The 22,500-nt window shown below is 46.3% G+C and overlaps 1 protein-coding gene across 5 annotated transcripts in view; it reads right to left on the reverse strand.

Annotated features, from left to right (window-relative positions):
* anks1b (ankyrin repeat and sterile alpha motif domain containing 1B) overlaps positions 1-22,500 on the reverse strand; it is a 263,977-nt gene that overhangs the window by 11,070 nt on the left and 230,407 nt on the right. For all 5 annotated transcript variants that reach the window (XM_042078680.1, XM_042078677.1, XM_042078676.1 and 2 more), the window contains 4 exons: positions 11,783-11,890; positions 9,914-10,102; positions 6,052-6,177; positions 7-78 (listed from right to left, as the gene is read on the reverse strand). In XM_042078680.1, coding sequence (XP_041934614.1) covers positions 7-78; positions 6,052-6,177; positions 9,914-10,102; positions 11,783-11,890 — 495 coding nt within the window. The remainder of the gene's footprint in view (positions 1-6; positions 79-6,051; positions 6,178-9,913; positions 10,103-11,782; positions 11,891-22,500) is intronic.

Consider the following 22,500-nt stretch of genomic DNA (forward strand, 5'->3'; position numbering starts at 1 on the left):
TCTTACCCTCATCTTGGCGCAGGCGTCCTGTGTTGACTCTGTGCCCCTCAGCTCCTTCACCAGCATGGAGCCCAGATACTGAGGAAGGAACAAACAAATAAACAAACAAACAAATAAACACACAAACAAACAAACAAACACACATCTTCATCAGGCTTAAGACTGTGTACATATCATAACATTCACATATTACCGTAAAACTTCAAATAATCGCCGAGTCCCTAAGAGACGCCTGTCTCTTTTAAACGCCTGGCGTGGCTACAGGTTTGGGTTAAAGGCCGGTCTCCAGTAGAGGCCTGGTCTGTTTCTTAGTTTCGGGTTGTATTTAATGTTCTAAAACCCGTCAGATCGTCTGTTTAAAGATTCGCAATGACACGAAACCGTTACAGAAAGGAGGTTACAGCAGTGTGAATTAGATGTTGCACGTTGTTACAAGCCGTCGCAAAGCACTCACATGTCTGGTCACAGTTGCAAGGTTTTAGAATATTGCATCAAGTTGCTGCTCATCTCGTTGCGAATCTTGGGTGTGATTTGGGAAGTATGGCGCAGACTGTGCACGTTATGATTAGATGGCATTAAAAGACTGCGGTGGGGAAAAGCTAGAGTTCCAAATTGTATAACTTTTTTTCCAATATGAACTATGCCTGACTTAACTATATGTCTGACTTCGTCATCGTTCAATTCATCCCTTGTGTTAATTTGCGGATAGGCCGATGGTAAGCTTGTTTTTATGCTGGCAACAAAACCAGAACGGTTCGCGAACGTTATTCTTTATTCTAAATGCCATGGAGATAAAGAGAAAGAAGTCAGAAAAGGAATTTACCTTAGACTAGGCTATATCAGAGCCCGTCTACGGACATTCTCTGGCTATATAACCTACTGAAATAGGTTAATAATGTAAAGTCAAGTGCGCTTCTATGGGACTGGTGTGTGCGCACACAGTTTTTAGAGAGTTTTTTTTTTAGTTGCAGTGGAATGTGGCTGCCCAGGGCATTATAAAACTTCTCACTCTTAGACCTACTCATACACGGCGGTGAAATGGCGTATTTAGCTGTCTAAATTCGAATCATATGCTGGGGGAGAAATCGTCGGACATCCATGATTATTTTGTTATTCAGCACCCCTGGTCAAAAATATGTTCCTGTGTGCCTGATTTGAATGTAGACTGTTGTCAAATTTGGCAAATACAAAACGGGAGAAAAAGTATGGTTCATGCTCTCTCATGCTGTTTCATTCCTGCCGAAAAGGAGGGAGAATTAAACATTAAGCACGTTCCACTTTTGCATAAATAATTCCTGAACGGTTTTGGTCAGGGCTGATAATGCAACTGTATTTGACAAAGGGCCGATATAGGCTATTTGCTAGTGACAAAATATGAGCTTTCAGTGTGATACGATCTCTTTGTAGATTACGTTTAATTAAAACGTGTTTCATCTGTTCTGGCTATCCCCGCTATTTGGATCTTACTGTATCTCACTCAATGAACAACATCTCAACACTAAATGAATGATGATCCGTAATTGTCATCAGATAGCCTAGTCATATAGGTAGACATTCAGTGTGTCTGAAATAATTAATTCGATAATATTTTCCATCTTTGCAGAGGAAAAGTTTTGTGTAAAGGGAATTAAAGGCCTGTCTCATATAGACGCCTGTCTCTAATACTAGCCGGTGCAGTTTGGCGATTTGGGAAAATAAAAGCCCGGGCTATTATTTGGAGTTTTACGGTAATCACAATGACAATGTGATGATGATGATGATGATGATGATGATAAGGATTTTCCTTGGCACCTACGGCATATTGTCACATGAGATTAAAAAAGGATTACAGGCCTAATCTCACGTAATAACATCTATGTAAGATACCCTTGATTCAAGTAGCTGTAGATGTAGAGAACATACACTCTCATGCACGCGCACACACACACGCACGCACACACACACACACACACACACACACACACACACACACACACACACACACACACACACACACACACACACACACACACACACACACGTGATGGAACCTGGTGAATAATTAAAGTGTGATGGAGCAGTGCTGCTGCTGAGACAGTGAAGATGGAGTGGCAAGCATAGCTGGCCAGGGCCGCAAGAAGCCTTGATGAGGTCCAGAAGAGCGATAAGGTGTGTGTGTGTGTGTGTGTGTGTGTGTGTGTGTGTGTGTGTGTGTGTGTGTGTGAGGGTTGCGTGATGAGTTGAGTCACTTGCATGGCGTATCTGTGTGTGTGTGTGTGAGCGGGTGGTTTGATTGATTGACTGAGACACAGCGACAGATCAGAAATTGCCTCGCCTGGACGACATCACCATGTACACGGGCACATCATTTCCTGTCCTGGCCCGGGGCCAAACTGTACATGGCCCTGTGCCCAGGCGGATGGGTGGGGTGGGTGGAGGGGGTAATTTTATTCGGGCAGCCAGTAGGACAACCTTGGAGGGGGGTCCTGGCAAGAGCACATGGGCGCGTTTCTAGGCACGGACAGCCTGGTGCTGGTGCTGTGGGTGGCCGCGACTCAACAAGGACGGAGTTTAGTGCTGATGTGTCAGCTGGCAGCGGCCTGATTTAATGAAGACGTGTTTATGAGAACATCACAGCACTCCGGGTTGGTCTGTGTGTGTGTGTGTGTATATATGTGTGTGTGTGTATGTGTGTGTGTATGTGTGTGTGTGTATATGTGTGTGTGTATATGTGTGTGTGTGTATATGTGTGTGTGTGTATATGTGTGTGTGTGTGTGTGTGTGTGTGTGTGTGTGTGTGGTACAGTATATAAGGTGCTCTCACAGTCAGCACTCGTCTCCTGTGCCTTCCCTGTCTGCCACGTTTACCTGAGTTCTCTCACTGTCGCTCTCTGTGTCTGAACCTATTTTTTCACACAATCTCACCAGCCCTGTCTGGCTTCTCTCTCTCCATCCCATCTCTCTCTCCTCTCTTTCTGTGCGGCTTAATCAATATATAGCATGTCCATCTCTCCGTTTTCTTTACCCCTCCCCCTCTCTCTTTTTCCGTTCTATTTCTCTCTGTCTTTCTCGCGATTTCTCTCTCTGACTTTCTAAATAGACAGTATGTACCTCTCTCTCTCTCTTCTTTTCTCTTTCATTCTATCTCTCTCTCTCTCTCTCTCTCCCTGAAGCTGTGGCTGATGTCACCTCTCCATGCTGTCATGGCTTATTTGCAGACTACCCTCTCTGACCTTTGACCCCCGTGGCTCTCAGGAGACTCTGGCTCCTGCTGCAGAGGAGAGGACGAGGACACACATATACACACACACACTTGTGATGTACTGAACTACATTAACTTGAGAAGGGTTCAGAAGCACTCTAACAAAACACCATCACAAGTCAAAGGTCATTCACAGCCAGTATACAAGAGGAGCAGATTCATGAATGTGTACATGGCAAGCCATGCATGTCAGAAAGACATCCTACTGGACTGGACTGGACAAAACAGATGAAAAACAGTAGAATGGACATAGGTCAGCATAGATTCAGTAGAAACGACACAAGAATATCTGGGATTGGTAGAATAGAAAGTGCATACCATATAGAAACAGTACAATAGACATATAGGAAGTAGGCATGGAATTGGTAAAACAGACACAATTATTGTGCTTCTGTGATCAAAACATGTTATCTCTCATAGCAACTCTCTGATGCTGATTACTATGGAAACCATTGGGGACTGTAATAGAGATGTCATTGTCTGAGTGATCAGGTATTGGCCAGAATGCGTCATCACAGCCTACAAAGCTTAATTGGCTACTGCTTTCTCAAAGGCACGGAGCAAAACGCTGCTGTGAATTGAGATGTCCACTCTATTAGCTTTCTCATATCTATTCCGAGTCCATCGCCATTACATCGGTTACCCTTGCAGCGAAGGACCCAACTGTGTTTTACAAGACACCGTAAATGAATGGCACCAGGCGTCTACACCCTCCTCTGTGATCTCCCAATTTCCTTTAATGGGACTGAAGTGCCGTTTAATCTGTTTCTGCTGAAGATAGGAGGCCACATTCATCCACTGAAGGCCTGATATGCCCTCGTTGCAAATGGTCAGACAATAAAAAAGCCCTGAACGGGGTCCCTGTCATGTCTTATCGCGGGAGAGGGGGTGTGACGGGCGATCTGCAAGAGGCACAGATGTTGGGCGGCGATTAGAGTGGAATTCTGGGATACAGCCGTGCTGCAGGCGAGACCAACACCGACTCACCCCCGTGCCTCAGGGAATCTGTGTGTGTGTGTGTGTGTGTGTGTGTGTGTGTGTGTGTGTCTCATGTAAGAGGACAGAGGGGGCAGGCTGGGTCTTTTCTAACAACGTTATGCCCTCAGACATGCCTGATCCGATGGCAAGCAGTGGGCACTAATAACATTACAGCACAGATGCTCCAATGACGGAGGACATTTAATGCCTTTTACGGCAACGGCTCTTTCACAATGACATAAAAGATACATTTATTGGAAGTGCAGTTGTTGTTATTTAATTCACTACGTTTTCTAGAACAATGGACGTAAACAAGACCTATAATTCTAGCCCATACTACAGTACTCCACAACCATAAAACACAAACCCATTCCTAAACATAAACTCTAAACATACCCTAAAGACAAACATCACATAACCACTTAAAAAGCACTACACTGTACACACAGTATGTCTGTGTGTGTGTTTATGAATAAGGCTAGATGAGAAAGATGAGCTGGGGTGAAGTGATGACAGTGCCACAGGTCAGAGAGAGATGGGAGGGGGGGGGAAAGGGTGAGAGAGAGAGAAAAGGGTGAAAGAGAGAGAAAGAGAGGGTGAGAGGAGAAGGAGAAAGAGGGAGGGAAGGAGGGAAGGGATGGGAGAGATAGGAAGACAGAGGTGAAGTGAGGAGAGCTCTACAGTTTAAAGACAGGACAGAGAGAGAGAGAAAGGGGGAGAGAAGGAGAGAGAGGAGAGGGAGAGAAGAGAGAGAAGAGAGAGAAATAGAAGAAAAGATGGAGACCGAGTTGTGTTGAATTTATCTTACGACGACAGCTGTACCTAAATCTCCCTCTTATTCTTTCCCCCCTCTCATCGCCTTTAGAGATTTACGACGGGGCTGTGAAGTTTCAGTCAGGCCATAGAGACGACGCCATAAACTAACTCTCCACTGCCAACACCGGACTGAACTCCCTCTGAACCGCAGAGGTGACGGCAAACAGCAGCAACAACAGCAACAAAAACGACAACAAAAAAAAAGAGAAAAAAAAAATAAATCTCTCAGACAGACTCTCTCTCCTCTCCTCTCCCCATCCCTCCATGTGAGAAGTGAGAGATGAGCAAACGAGTGCGGCCTGTAATCATATCACCTGCCCTAACTCTGCGATCCTATCCTCTACTCTCTCCATTTCATCTTTCCATTTTTCCCCCCAGGATGCACCTCGCTCACACAGGCGATCCCGTTCCCAGATAACCGCATTGTGTGAGCCAATTGAATTTCACATTTCAGACTTCTCCATCTGGGGTTGTAATCGCGGCCTCGCGCAGCGTTGTTGAGGTGCTCCGTGGTGGGAGAGAGAGAGAGAGAGAAAGAGCCAATCAGGTGTCTGCGTCATCGTAACCGCGGCGGCTTTACATAACCTTTGGTCTAAATTTACTCAGGTACTGAAAATAACAGTAAAAAGCGGAGTGGTATTGATCCAAGGGTGAAACGCTGTTATTCACCGCTGAATAACTGAGAGAAGGTTGGGGGGGGGGGGGGGGGGGGGGGGGTTGCGTAACAAAAGTGTCTTCTGATGGTGGAGTGCACTCGAATCCAATGCACAGATGTATACAAAACATACACATACACATACACATACACATACACATACACATACACATACACATACACATACACATACATACACACACACACACACATAACACACATGTATACAAGTGAAGTAGTTGCTGTCAAAAGGTGTGTGTGTGTGGCTTGTTTGTAGTGTAATTACTGACAGAAAACATAGTACAAATACACACCCTCACCACACGTCAACACCCACATCACCATTGTCATCATGACTTACATATGCCTCGTAGTCACATGACTGGAAGATGAGCTTTTCCGGATGATGCTGCCAGTACTGCACTGGAGTGGATGATGTGGCCTCGTTGGGGGGTCGCAACGTGATTGGTTCACACCATTCTCCTTGCTGAAAACAACAACAACAATGAGTGAACCAATCAGGCATCATTCATTATGACATCATTATTATCTTTATACAGGGATCCATAGCAACAACACCATAAACTATTTAAGCACAGACTACTGAAACAATACTGCATTTATGTTTAATATATTTTAGGGTACCTAAAGCAAAGTTAGACACAGAAACCTGGAACAGCAGCTGTAGCGGACAAAAAATGACCAAAAGCAAAAACTATGTGTGGCTTCACAGTGACAAAAAACACAGTGTCACACACACAGAGAAGAACTAAAGAACTAAGAACTAAAACAGAAAATACAAATGAAAGGGAGAGGCAGGAGTGTGCAGCACATTAACAAAGACCAATGGTCTTAAGAAGAATGTTTGCATGAACCATTTCTGACATTTTCCAATCTATTTCAATTTATTCGTGCAGGAAAGTCAACTACTTCTGCTTCCCTTGACCTCTCTCGCCCTTGCCTGCCCTGGCTACCAGTATGGAAGTCAGCTCAAACACACACACACACACACACACACACACACACACACACACACACACACACACACACACACACACACACACACACACACACGAAGTTCACCTCCCTTGGCCCTGGGTGAATTGCCTGCTCTGCTGCCGAACTGAATCTGTCGACAGTGTTAATTTGCCCCCCACCCCCCCTCCCTCTCTCTGCGTCTCCAGCGTTCACAGCGGTAGCTGAGGGGCCCCTGCAGCTGTGGGGAGCCTCTCCGACCAGCGGGGTCTGTTTGTTTAGTCTGTTTTTCTCCCTTTTCTATCCCGCTACCAGACAATTCCAGAAACTTCCGCTGACACCATGCTGAGGAAAAAAAGGGGAATTCATTAAGGCCTTGGTGCTTAATTTCGCCCAGGGGGAAAAAAAGTTGAATTCATTAAGGCCTTGGTGCTTAATTTCGCCCAAGGGCACATCCTGAAGTTTCTCTCTCCATCTTAAAACAAACAAATAAACTAACCATGAGAAGAGTAACTTCAGAGTTATCTTTTAAACACTCATCTCTCTCTCTCTCTCATTGGTACCGTAATTCTTAATGCCTGCTTCAGCCCCCATCATCTGAAAATATGCCCTTTCCTCTTCTGTGTATCATTATGATTCAGTTTCCTTTCCTTCTTAAAATCTCTCTCTCTGTCTCTCAATTTTTAGTTCAATTCAAGGGACCAGGAAATCCATGGTATGTCTATGCCTATGTATGTGTACACTTACAGTCCTCAAGTTATATCACATTAGCATATACCATACATTAGCATCTCTCTCTCTCTCTCTCTCTCTCTCTCTCTCTCTCTTTCTTTCTCTATCTTCCCTCCGTCCAGCTCATTCTCTCTCTTTTTATCTGTCTATTCCTGTGGCAATAGACAGTGCTGCTGACGTGCGTCTGAGTTTAGGAAAGCCTCTCCTTGAGCTGACAGGGGAGCTGGAGGCTGGTGTGTGTGTGTGTGTGTGTGTGTGTGTGTGTGTGTGTGTGTGTGGGGGGGGGGGGGGGGTGCAGGAGAATATAAAATAATAAAACATTCTGCTCGCTTTGAAAGGATAATTCCTCAATAGCTCTGAGACTTCCTCTTAGCCGCTGCCACCGTCTGCTGTGACTCAATCCGCTTGCTCCAGACGGACGTCACGTGTGCACACACACATGCACACACGCACCCATACACACACACACACACACACACACAAGCACGCAGACACACACACGCTCGCACACACACACGCACACGCACACGCACACACACACACGCACACGCACACACTTCAAACACAGCTCTGATGTTGACTGTGTGTGTGTGTGTGTGTGTGTGTGTGTGTGTGTGTGTGTGTGCGTGTGTGTCTGATTGTCTGGCTCTCAGGGTGTTTGTGTGTGTGTGTCAGGATCTGTGTGTGTGTGTGTGTGTGTGTGTGTGTGTGTGTGTGTGTGTGTGTGTGTGTGTGTGTGTGTGTGTGTGTGTGTGCGTGTGTGTGTATGCACACTTAGTCTGTCGTAATAAACTCCCTGATTCTCGACTCATGGGCCTTTGATAGCTCTGGATCAAAGGGCCTCCCAATTCACAGCTTACATGGCAGACTATACGCTGAGTCACTTCTGTTGATGCTGAGTCATCCGAAGGCCATTAAACCATTTGGAAGAAAAGTTACTCGATGCAATATGACTATGATGCTACAGTGAAGCTGAGATACGACACTGTTACTATCCGTCAATCAACTCAGCTGCACCAGGTCACTAGGGATGGATAGGGACACTTTCTATGCATGAGGGATATTATTGATGATTATTGAAATATTGCAATGCATTCATGATGATAATTAATTTCTTGTAAGAAGGGTGTTACTTGCGCTCAAGCCTTTTCGGTGCTCACAGTCCAGGACCAAAGGGTCAGAGAAACTGGCTGGGCTACTTCAAAGAGACTAAACCCAGGGATGACCGGAGCACTCAGAGAATTTTTTAACTTGTTTTATTGTGGTGCACAATCAACTGACGTTTCGACGCACTGCGTCTTCCTCAGAGTCAATCTATCTGTTTATAACATGACATTTGTGTCATCACCAGAATTGTAGCTAACCTTGAACAGATTAAATAATCAACTATATTGTCATGACATCAATAATAATAATAATAATAATAATAATAATAATAATGTCATGAAATGCTGCTATGGACTGCTGCATCAATCATGTCAAGGCCTTCAAAATTGCAAACGCATTATAAATGCATTGAAAATCTTAATTAATTCACCTACTCCCATTATTCTTAATGTTTGTAGGGATTGAACAGATATGACACCTCAGGGGACAGACCTGTGGTGCTGGGCCTCTTTAACATGGGACCCGTGGTCCACCCGTCTCATTTCAACGTGCCTAGCATGGGTCTATTTACCTGTTTACACCAACAGGGTTGATAAACAGCCTCAGGGCCTTAGCACTGCTGATTATCAGCACAAGGGCAGCCTTTATTGTTTTAGCATGACTGAACAGCACAGTCTGTCTGCAGGCCTCCACGACACACACACACACACACGCAGAACATTAGCGAGGCTGTGGCTTTGAAGCTATTGTTTTGTTTGTGCTGTTGCTTTGTGTGTGTTTGTGTGTGTTTGTGTGTGTGTGTGTGTGTGTGTGTGTGTGAGTGTGTGTGTGTGTGTGTGTGTGTGTGTGTGTACGTGTGTGTCTGTGCCTGCATTCTGTAAATAGCCCACGGGCAGAGTGGGAATGCAGTGTGATGATGAAACAGTTCAAGTACGATAGCAGCATTGCAACATCTCTAACTCAAACATCTCGCTCTGATTTCAAACTTTCAAGCATCAACACCCCCCTCACATTAGCATTAGGAGCTAGTCACATTAAACCTACATGGACACAGAGTGGGACAAATCATTCACCTCATTATATGAGTTACTTTCTGATAGGTTTTCATTTTGATAGTATACAAAGGCCCACTAAAGTCATGGTGGTCTAGTTGTTAGGGATGTATTCAGTTCACTGATTTAGTACACAATGGACCCTAATTCAAATAATGGGAGTCTAAATCTAACTTAAGGTCATCTCATATCAAACCAAACATTGGTAGGTCAGCTCAATGCTCCAACAGGCCAGATCATAGCTTAAGTTCAGAGTGTCTTTGCTCGTTACCTAACCTGTCACTTTTCCCGTCATTAGATCCCACACATAGAGCTTTTTCTATCGTGAACAACATATCCCATGATCCTACTCCTCACCATGCTGACTTGGGCCATCTGCCTCTCCAGTTTGGAGCGCGGCACGTCATCGAAGTAGTTGTCATTGCGTCGGCGCCGGGCGTCGGCCTGCATGATGAGGTGCTGGACGTCCAGCGAGCCGGCGTTGGTGTAGGCCGCCTGGCTCAGCGACGGAGACAGCTGTGGCGGGGTGTGGTTACCAGTGGGCTCCTGCAGGGGGCAACAGAGGGGGGGGGGGGGGGGTGGTTGGCGAAAGGAAAGCTCAGGGCATATATATTCATGTTTAGTCACTCTGAATAGGGGTAGGTTTACCATCCAAAATGAATTCAGTGTGTGTGATTGTTATGCATAATCACATGTATGGTATTGAGGTGTAGATAAGAGAGAAAGAGATTACCAATCCATTTAATTTTATTGGCAAATACACGGGTTTCCCGTTTACCAACAAAACTAGATGCGCGCGCAGCCATGAGGCAGAAGACGCTTGTTGGCCGTCCACAACGTTATAAACTTAACCTAAATAGTCGGCTGCTGTAAGCTACAATCGGATTTTTTTGTATACCCCTGTTGTCTCAATGATAATAACATCTCATTTCAGACTATATTTCAAAGTTTGACGTTCATTTGAATGATTAATATAACATCGTATTTCGTCATTTTTGGCGAAGACATGCATTCCGTTAGGGATATTGAACATATTTAACATTCTCTAACCATCGTGATTTCGAATTGGTGCAGTTTTCAGCACAAAAACTCATTTTATTCTTTTGCTCTTTTGCATTGCTCTATGCTGTTTTATGGTGCTTTCTGCCTCTTGGTTGCGCACGCATGTTTTCATGACGTTCCATAGAAATCCATGTATAGTACGAATGCTAGCAACATTCACACAGGAAGAATGAAAGTGATCGCCAGTATAGATAACATTTCTTTTTTTATAGTACTCGGTTTGGGTACCAAAATATAACAAGACAGTCACCTGACCTGCAAACAATAGAGTACATGAAAATAACTAGAACACACACAAAACACACACACACAAACACACACACACACACACACACAAACCCTGTCTGTTCTGTACTTCACTGCTAAACTGATCCAATTTTTGTGCAATGAAATGAGAGCTGGAGGGTGAGTATCTGGAGACCCTGGGGAGACAGAGTGCCTTGCTGGGGAAGAGCGATCAAATTTAGTCCCAGGAGTCCCGGCCTAACCTGGACTTATTGGACACGGGTAGCCTTTCACCTGTAGAGTGCAACATTAGAACTTCACCCACAGACACACACACACACACACACACACACACACAGGGCTAACTGTCATCAAACAACAGTCTGTGGCAGCGCAGTCTAATTAACAGCACTCTGGGGCTTGCCCATGCCCCTGGCCAGACCTGTGTCCAGACTCCAGCTACTGCTAACCAGGGTAAACAGAGCAGGACAGGACAGGGCAGGGCCACAGCAGTGTAAAGCTAGCAACACTAATGAAAAAATCCAATATGGCTGCCACATGTAGATTTTTCAACATAAAAGTCCTTACCCAAACCAGTGTATGTAACCAAAAATATTGGTTTGCTAAGGATTTTTATGTTGAAAAATGTATGTGTGGCGGCCAGCTTTTTGCTTTTCAGCTAGTGTCGCTAGGTTCTCATCCCTCACCCCTTGGAAGAGTGTGTGTGAGTCAGTGTGTGTGTGTGTATAATGTGTACTTTTTGTGTGAATGTGTGTGTGTGGCTATGGTAGAACATCAGAGTGTGTGTGTGTGTGTGTGTGTGTGTGTGTGTGTGTGTGTGTGTGTGTGTGTGTGTGTGTGAGAGTGAGAGAGAGAGAGAGAGAGAGAGAGAGAGAGAGGAGAGAGAGGAGAGAGAGAGAGAGAGAGAGAGTGACCCACCCTCAGAGAGATGGCTCTTGGTGGTTTCTGAGGCACGTCCTCGTGTAGGCGATCCCCCAGTGATGCAAGGATCCTCTTCCTGTGACCAATCAGACTGATCTTCAACACCTGCACATGGATAGAGAGAGAAAAGGAGAGAGAGAGATAGAGAGAGGAAGAGAAAGAAAGAGATATGGAGAAAAAAGAGAGGAGGAGAGAGAGATTTATTAAACGGATGAGAAACTGCACAGTGATTGTCATCTGTCGGCGGGTAAACAGTTATTTCTGGAGGGTGTAGGGGATTGTGATGGGACCACTTGCCCCAAAAAAAAGGAGCAGGATCCTGGGAGAGGGGAGGTGGTTAGGTGCTGCTCAGGCTGGAAGTGTGTGCCTAATCGTCCACAGAGAATTCGCTCTCCTAGGCATGATACAAACAGGCCTGCTGGCACTAATGATCTCCTCATCAAAGACACACATACATGCACACGCACACACACACACACACACACACACACACACGCGCATGCATGCAGGCACGCACATACAAACACACATACACACACACACACACGACCACAAGTACAAAACCAAACCAAATATAAACACAAAGAAAAGAAATACAAATCCTAAAATACTGACTGTACCTCAAAGAACCTCCACTCTCCAATCAACAACCACAGATTGGCCCATTACTGGCACAGCATCTGCTGCACACACACAGACACAGACACACACACACACACAAACAAACTAACCAATCAAAATATAAACAAACACTAGGCCTTGATGAAAACACCAGTGAATGACACATAGAAACAAACAAGAGAATTGATCTTAAATGTCACTCTAGTGGCACTTTTACAGTCCCGGACTCTCAGTCCCTGACAGACAACTGCTTACAACAGACTGATAGAGATAGACACACGTGTACTGTTCTGTAAACACGCAAGACACACACACATACACACATACATTACACACACACACACACACACACACACACACACACACACACACACACACACACACACACACACACACACAATATAATTGCACATACTCTCACTCACGACCCCATAGCAAGCCTCTTTCAGGCGTGGGGCACCATCCAAATCACATGAGCGCTTAATGTTTAATGCATTACAGAGGGGACGCGATGGAGGGGAGTCAATTTGGGCAGGGAAACAAAAAGAACCGCGACAGCCCCCAAACACAATACACGTTAGTCCAACGAGCTAAACGCTAGCCAGCCAGCTCTGCACTAGCCGGCCTTAGTGGATATGAAATATAGATGAACGGAGCAAGTGAGAGGAGAGAGGGGGGGAGAGGAGGAGGAGAGGAGAGGAGAGAAGGAGGAGAGGAGAGGAGAGGAGGGAAGGATGAGAGGAGGAGGAGAAGAGAGGAGGGAAGGAGGAGGAGGGGAGAGCAGGGGAGGAGGAGAGGAGAGGAGGGGAGGAGAGGAGAGGAAGGAAGGAGGAGAGGAGGAGAGGAGAGGAGAGCAGGGGAGGAGGAGAGGATAGGAGGGGAGGAGAGGAGAGGAGAGCAGGGGAGGAGGAGAGAATAGGAGGGGAGGAGAGGAGAGGAGAGCAGGGGAGGGAAGGAGGAGAGGAGAGGAGGGGAGGAGGAGAGGAGGAGAGGAGAGGAGAGCAGGGGAGGAGAGGAGGAGGAGAGGAGAGGAGAGCAGGGGAGGAGAGGAGGAGGAGAGGAGGAGGGGAGAGGAGAGCAGGGGAGTAGGAGAGGAGAGGAGAGCAGGGGAGGAGGAGAGGAGAGCAGGGGAGGAGGAGAGGAGGAGGAGAGGAGAGGAGAGCAGGGGAGGAGAGGAGGAGGAGAGGAGAGGAGAGCAGGGGAGGAGGAGAGGAGGAGGAAAGGGGAGCAGGGGAGGAGGAGAGGAGGAGGAGAGGAGAGGAGAGGAGGGGAGGGGAAAGAGAGGAGGGAAGGAGGGGAGAAGAGGAGAGGAGAGGAGGGGAGGAGGAGAGGAGGAGGAGAGGAGAGGAGAGGAGAGGAGGAGCAGAAGAAGAGAAAGTGTGAGGTTCTTTATTTATTCCCGTTCATTCCGCCCCCGCAGAGGGTGGAGGGCCTCTAATAGCACAATTTACTGCCATCAATGTGTGTAAATGTCAAATAAAAGAGATGAGATTTTTTGCAGTCTGTCTGTCTGTCTCTGTTTCTTTTTCTCTCTATGTCTCTTTTTTTCTCTCTCTCTCACACACACACACTTTTCATCTTTCTGTCTGTCTGTCTGTCTTACCATCCATGTGTCTCTCTCTAGTGCTAGTTGATTTGAACTTTTGTTTATTTATTCTCTACTCTCTAATCAAGTCTGATTATGGCAATTACATGCTGTACTGTTATGTGTTGACACACAAATACAGACACACAGACATAGACACACACACACACAGACACACACACACACAGACACAGACACAGACACAGACCACACAGACACACAGACACACAGACACACACACACACACACACACACACACACACACACACAAAAGTAAATACACACCATGACACATAGACTGTTGAATTACACACACAATTCTTAACTGTCCATCCAAAAGTGTGTGAATGTACAGTACACACCTACACATTTATAGATGTACTATTATAGAAGTACTTTTTTCGCACACAGACCATCAGTACACACACACACACAAAACACACACAAACACACACACACACACACACACACACACACACACACACACACACACACACACACACACACACACACACACACACAAACATACACACACACACACTGCACACATCCAGGTGGCTATTAGAGCTAGCAGAGAGAGAGAGACTGGACACTGGTGGCCAATTAACCCACTTTGAACCCTCTGGTGCCACTACTGCAGAGACAGAGACTGCCCAATCTGGACAGGCAATCTGGAGCAGACACACACAGATACACACACACAACACACACACACACACATACAAGACACGCACACACACATAAACACACACACACACACACACACACACACACACACACACACACAAACACACACACACACACACACACACACACGCACACGCACACGCACACACACAGGGTAGAGGGACAGGGAGAGAATGCAACAGATACAGACCATCCACACACTACACCTCCAGGTGAAAAGGTGCTTTTACCAGAGAGGGTGGTCAGTGGTCAGTAATCCAGGATCGTTGACGTTTACCACGTATAGGCAGTGAGCAATGATTTAGGTATTGGGAAATTCACATTCAGTCTGTCTCTGTCTCTTTTTCTCTCTATGTCTCTTTTTTTCTCTCTCTCTCACACACACACACTTTTCATCTTTCTGTCTGTCTGTCTGTCTTACCATCCATGTGTCTCTCTCTAGTGGCTAGTTGATTTGAACTTTTGTTTATTTATTCTCTACTCTCTAATCAAGTCTGATTATGGCAATTACATGCTGTACTGTTATGTGTTGACACACAAATACAGACACACAGACATAGACGCACACTGAACATTATTCAGATCGATATGAGGAGGAAAAGGTCTCCTGTCTCAGGTTTGAGGGTGATCAAGTGCAGAATGTCACATTTCTAATGCCATATAGAGCTGAATCAGCTAGCTTGCTCCTGTGCAGAGGAAGTGAAATGGTGTTCTCATTAAGATTACAATTTAATTTTGTAATAAGGAGGGGCTCTCCCTATAGTGTGTTAAGAACATGATTACAAACATCTGACATCGTTTGCTACTGTAAAGTTCACACACACACTTCATTGTTGAATTGGGGCAGGGACAGGATGGCTTCCCCCCCAGTGGTCAGAGACAACAGGAAGTGATTTAAGTGTCCTGAACACAAGATCTGGACCTTGAGCCAGTCTGGTGAAGTGAAGGTCAGATGTAGCGACATCATTTCAACGTTCACAGGCTCATGCAACCTGACTCTGTCTCAGTAGGGAAACCTATGTATCATCAGTAATTATACATATCCGACATCAACACAAAGTAGGTTAAACATTGGAAAACATGCAGACAGATTAAACAAGAGAAGATAACTCATGACAAAGGGGAGGACACCTCGCTGTGACTAGCTACCCTCACCGCTGTCACTGTAAAGACATGCGTGGCAGACTAAGACTACGAGACAGGGGAAAGGTGAAGGGATGCAGTATGTTACTCACTTACATTATTAACTCAATATGCCTATCTGACAATGCAGGGATCCTTCTCATGCTAATAAAGAACGTTGGATTGAAATGGAATGGAATAGGTTCCCTGTGTGTGTGTGTGTGTGTGTGTGTGTGTGTGTGTGTTTGAGAGACAGATAGAATGAGAGAGAGAGAGAGAGAGAGAGAGAGAGAGAGAGAGAGAGAGAGAGAGTATTGAAGGCTATGGCGAGCTGCACTGCGAGTCAGTATACAGTATACTAACTCAGCGAATGAATTTAATTTAAATGCAAATGTGTGAGGAAGCGCTCAGGCAGGCAGACGCATAGGCCAGAGTACAGAACAGGCTCCTCTGATCCTCTCTCTCTCTGTCTCTCTCTCTCTCTCACACACACACACTCACTTTGACTGTTTCTCTGTTGCGTGTCCTTCTGTGTGTGTGTATGTGTGTGTGTTTGTGTATGTGTGTATGTGTGTATGTGTGTGTGTTTGTGTATGTGTGTGTGTGAGAGAGAGAGCATCTGTGCATACCTGCATTTTGCACATTACTCTCTAAACAGATGTTCTCAAACACTCACACACTGCTATGGTTGTTGTTGCACGAATAGTTTAAAAGTTCGGCTGCATGGTTTGTTCTCTTTGGAATTTGAAGTGTGTGTGTGTGTGTGTGTGTGTGTGTGTGTGTGTGTGTGTGTGTGTGTGTGTGTGTGTGTGTGTGTGTGTGTATGTGTGTGTATGCATGACTGTGTGTGCTCATATCTGCGTGTGTGTGGTGTGCCTGCATGTGTGTGTGTGTGTGTGTGTGTGTGTGTGTGTGTGTGTGTGTGACTCTGATGGCTATGCTGCTGGGGATTACGGCCCCCCTGCTGGTGCAGACTAATCCGTTAATCAGGCCGGTTCGTCCGTACCACCTTTAACGGGATTATGATATTGATTTCAGCCTCCCCACCTCCCAAATCTCTACACTCACCCCACCAACTCGCCATTGCCCTGCTGCTGTGGAAATGGACTGTGGAGCCGGTCTAATCTAACATTATGTAAACAGATTTACTTTTCAAAACCTGCATCCGCTGGTAACCTTGAACAGATCTCTACTTACACTCACACTAGTATTTGTGTATGTGTCTGTAAATGATGATGGCAACGTCTCATATCTGTGATTGTTATTGACTTGTTTGGTGCGTATGTGTGTGTGTGTGTGTGTGTCTTTCCTTATGCCTTGGTGTGTATTTTAGTGGGAGTGTGTTTGTCTGTCATTCTGCATGGGTGTGTACTGTTTTCAGTACATGTACATCCCCAAAACAACGCTACCACCCAGCACACACACACACACACACACACACACACACACACACACACACACACACACACACACACACACACACACACACAGTCTTTCTCTCTCTCTCCCAATGTCACGAGGTTTGAACAGGACAGGCCTGAGCAAATGTCCCCAGATAAAGGCCCTCCCATGATCTCATGTTTGGGCCACAGGCAGGCTGAGTTAATCAACCATCAGCGAGCGCTACAGCAGTGATGCCCTGCTCTCCTCTCCACTGCTCTAGCGCGGCCCCTAATTGGGGCCTGTGGAGGGCCAGGGAACAAAGGAGGGCCTGTGCCTGCGCTGACCGGGACGGACGGGAAAGCTGATTAGGACGTCCCAAATGAAGGGACATGGCCTCGGTCGTATCCGCCAGCCGCACCAGTGGACCATTGGATTTTTAATGACCTCAATGAGGCGGAGAGGTCTTGGGCTATGGTCCCTGGACACTGTGGCGACCTCAAACTCTCTCTCTCTCTCTCTCTCTCTCTCTCTCTCTCTCTCTCTCTCTCTCTCTCTCTCTCTCTCACTCTTTTCTGCTCTTGTTGTCAGAATTATAGAGGGTGCATACATGAAGATGTCAATGGTTGGGCTGACTGATTGGGCTAACGAGCAAAGACACAAGTGCACACACACATACACGCACACACACACACGCACATACACACACACATGTGTACACACACACTCAGACACACACACACACACACACACCAATGACCTCATCCTTCCATTCAATACCATACACCCATGTCTTGCTTTTCTGGGCCCATCGATATGTGATGTCGCAGGGGAGGAGGAAGGTCACAGAGGTTGGGGTCGATGACGGAACCTTCTGGCTTTTAAGGTCAGAGATGGAGAGTGAGATTCTGTTTCAGAGCCTCCAAGGATTCCACACTGACCGCAGTGAGGACTGAGAAGGGCTACACACACACACACACACTGGTCTTTGTCTTCAGAATTGGTCTACACCAGCTAGTTTATCCCTGATAAACCAGACTGGAAAAAGCTAATGAGAAACTCCAGGTGTCCACCATGCACTACTAGAGTTCACAATACGGCTCCACACAAAGTCTACTACTAGGAACCCCAATGGTAATGGCTTTGTATCAATATCAATAGCCTTCTCCAGTGCCACTGCTTTTCATCTTTTGGACAGTAATTGCATCCACACAACCTCTCTGGCTGATAAACACCCCATCCAGACAGCCAGAGGAGCAGACTTCAGAGATTAAGGTGGTGCTGTGCATGATCTATCCAGACCGTAATAGAACATTTACTGCTGTTCTATTGTTTTCTGTTTCGCTGTTTTTCAATAGCTGGTCATTAGTAATCAGCGTCTCTTCAGTGGAAGAGGTCTCAGAAATACTTGTGAGTTTATCTGAAAACACTGCTGCCAGTCTTAAGATGACTGCTTCTTGAAATAACAGCTGACTATATCTGATCAGCACAATGTCTGATTAGCATCTGCCATTTATGGGCACCAAACCACCTCATCAAAATAGATCAGACCACTTCTACCCAGCTGGTCTGGTCTGGCAGCAGCACTATGCCACAACGCAGCACAAGTCTGTTATCGCCATGGCAATTGCCATTGGGTCATTACCACGGTTACCGTGCGAGACGATGGGATGGCAAGCGGCTGCCTCTCCCTCCCTGATCCATTTATAACCAACCCGAGGACAACTGGAGAGAAACCAGAGAACAGCAGTTACCTAGCAACTATGGAGGGAGAATTGACGGGAGCTAGGCGTGAAACTCAGCCGGTGCAACTTAAAGGAAATATGGACACGCGTGGGGGTGGTGCTGGTGCTAGGAGATGGAGGGAGGTGGAGTGCTAGGGGGCCAGTGGTGGAGCCTGCTGTAGTCAACAAAGATGGCGACAGCCAATGAGAGGGAGTGTTGCATGCCGGTGCACCAATTATAGCCTGTATGAGGTATTTACTGGTAATAGTGTAAAGTGAGGGAGATGGGGGGGAAAGAGAGAGAGAGAGAGAGAGAGAGAGAGAGAGAGAGAGAGAGAGAGAAAGAGAGAGAGTGCGTGTGTGTGTGTGTTTGTGGGGTGGGAGGCATGTGCTCATGTATGTGTGAGATTACTGAGAAATATATGGGGCAAAAAATAAATCTCAGCTTGGCTTGCACAAATTCTCATAAACACCTCTCTCACACACACACACACACACACACACACACATTTTCATGGTTTCTCCCCACACAGTCTATGCTCACATGCACGGAAAGATCCCGACTTTAGAGTCACACCAGGGAGCAGATATCACACATTTTTGTTTTCTTCTTTTAAAGAATCAGCCACCTTCGTTAGCTGAATAAGACGCGAAACTGACAGGAGAGAGTGAGAGAGACGAGTGAAAGAGGGAGTAAGGGAAGGAGGGAGAGAGAGAGAGAAAAAAAGCGCAGACATGATATATTTTTCTAGGTTATGAAATATTGGCAGCTGAGACTTCAAAGTAGTAGATGAAACGGATGAGATCTCTGCAGCCCAGTTTGTGAAGGGAAAATCGGAATGCTCAACCAACTGCCCCAGTAGAACCAGAAAATACCCCACTTTAGACACTCTACGGACTGCTCACTTACACAGAGATCATAGTTGCTAAAACTAAATCAATAGTTGAGGCTAAGGCAGTAGGCTACTAGACACTAAAACAGCATTACTTCAAGCCTTCTGGGCTAGTTCTTATGTTGTTCCTAGACTTAGCAAATAGTTAGTGAACAGAATGGCAAATAAACACTGCATATGTCATCAGTGTGAACTGATGTTAGCCAACCTGAAGCCTTTAGCCTTTAGCTTTTGAATTTAAGGAGCAATATGCCCATGGCAAGCCAACGAAGTATGTGTCACCAGTGCCTATAGTGCGTTCGTTGAGGCAAGTCCCATGTAGCTGGGAAGTGGGAAGGTCCCCACTTTGGAACTCCTTACTTCCGAACTGAAAGCATTCACTTGACAACAACAAACGGGCGATGCTGCTAATGTTCATAGGCTAGCTAGCCAGAAGGCTAACATCACATAGTTACTCAAAAGGTACTCTGGGAAGTACTGTTCAATATCACAATCGCCTGCACTTATGAGTATAACATAAACAAACAATGAAGTGACTTATTTGGGCATGGGACAAGTCCATCTTTCACTATGTTGAGTGACATCAAAACATTCTCTTGGGGGCTGTCTCAAAGCTCTCACGTCAAAGCCCAAAGTTCCCAGTTCAGGTATGACGTATGACCCCGCCCCCCCCCCCCCCCCCCCCAAACTATAGAATTCTCCCACTTCCCAGGTGCTCATGAACGCACCACTACATACACTATTTAGAGTCTGAAGTTCAAGTTTTTCTCTTGTTTGTTGACTTAGTGAGCAGTAAAGGGAACATACACAACACATGGCATGAACGGAAGGAGCCCAGGAGGAGGCTAATGCTACTGCTGAGCCTATAAGCTGGAATGGGCCTTTGGTGGGCGAGATAACATCCGAGTAGCGTTACCTGGATCTGCAGACACTCAAACACACACACACACACACACACACACACACACACACACACACACACACACACATTGATTCAGAATTCTCAAGCTGTTTTATGCTATAGTATGTCTATAGCTACTTGGCAGGAGCACAGGAGGTAGCTAACACCATGGCGGCAGTTATGAGCAGAGTCAATAAGCTGTAATGGGCCTTCGCCTTGAAGGCCAACATCAGAGTGGCGCTATCGCTATCTGGAGCTACAGGCTGATCAGTGCACACTGACACGATTGGCTGAGTCTGACTGAGCGGGATGCGGCTTAACACAGCAGTGATTTCCTGTGAGTGTGTGTGTATCTGTTTAGTGGGGGGTCTGTAGCTTCCTCTAGCAGGAAGGGCAAAAAAGCCCGGCCCGCATGGAGAGCCAGACGTCATTGAGCCACAGTGCGGAGTTCCTAGGAGGAGGTGTGTGTGCAAGTGTGTGTGTGTGTGTGTGTGTGTGTGTGTGTGTACAGTCAGTGTGAGGGGGCGAGGTTTCTGAGGCAAGTTGACACAGCCAGTCCATCACCATCACCACTCTGGACCCCACAGACATGACTCATACTGCACCATACACAGTACACGCACACTTCATCTCAAGTCGCAGAACACAAACATTACAGTGTTCCTTGGGACACGACCCTATGACCTTTTTCTGTTGCAACAATTCACGAATGTTGCATCCAGGACAAGGTCCAGAACAACTGGACAACGATAATAATGATGCCACCGTGACTCACCATGTGCATCAGAGACATCATGATCACCATGCAGTCAGTATGTTGTGTGATGCAGCAGAACACAGGCTAATTCTCTGGAGAGTCTTTAACACTCAGCCAAAGTTCTGCTTATTTAACCTCTGGCCAGTTAGGATGTGTGTGTGTGTGTGTGTGTGTGTGTGTGTGTGTGTGTGTGTGTGTGTGTGTGTGTGTGTGTGTGTGTGTGTGTGTATGTGTTGAGGAACATGCCCTGCGAGTAAAGAGTGGGAAATGTCAGAGTGCAGTGGCGCTAATTCAAATACCTGCTCATTTAAAAAGCTAATTAGCAAACTCTCTTCACGGCTGAGCAAGCTAGCTGCCCGTCACAGCCATTGGTTCACAAATCCCATGCCACGTGCCATTGGTCAAGGTGACACAAACTTCAGCAGAGGTGACACGCCATTGGCTAATATGACATACAGTATAATAGGTTGCATCATGGCAGGCTGATTGGTAAACTCTGATTGGCTGTCTAACATAGTGACTCACAAGGAGCAAATAGCAAAGGCCCAATAAAGTGATGCAATGACATGATTGGTGCAGAGCCTGATGAATGGAACTCTAAGCACCAATCAGAGGAAGGCCTGTGTCCATTCCTCTCTCCTGTCTTCAGCCTATCGGGTCATCTGCTCCATTCAGGGAAGAGAAGACTGGAGCCATGTTCCTCTGCTGCTCACCAGCAGCTGACGAGAGACGCCTGTGCGTCCGTCCTGCTACGCTCCAGCCTGGCTGCCTGTCTGCCTGCTTGTGTTGTGCAGTGCTGTGTTTTGCTTTGTTGTGTTGTGTTGTGTTGTGTCACTGGAGGACCTCAGCATCTGTCTGCTGGGTGGGTGGAGACACACACACACACACACACACACACACACACAAACGCAATGATCTGCAGTCAGTTTGAAAACACTCTGCGACACCCAGGAAACCTCAGCTCCCCGGCGAAGTAAAAGAAAGCATCCTATCTGAATGCCATAACCTCATTCAATTACCGCATAAACACCTACCCCCACATAGC

This window comes from Alosa sapidissima, chromosome 22, assembly GCF_018492685.1.
Source record: "Alosa sapidissima isolate fAloSap1 chromosome 22, fAloSap1.pri, whole genome shotgun sequence".
In the NCBI taxonomy this organism is placed as follows: Eukaryota; Metazoa; Chordata; class Actinopteri; order Clupeiformes; family Clupeidae; genus Alosa; species Alosa sapidissima.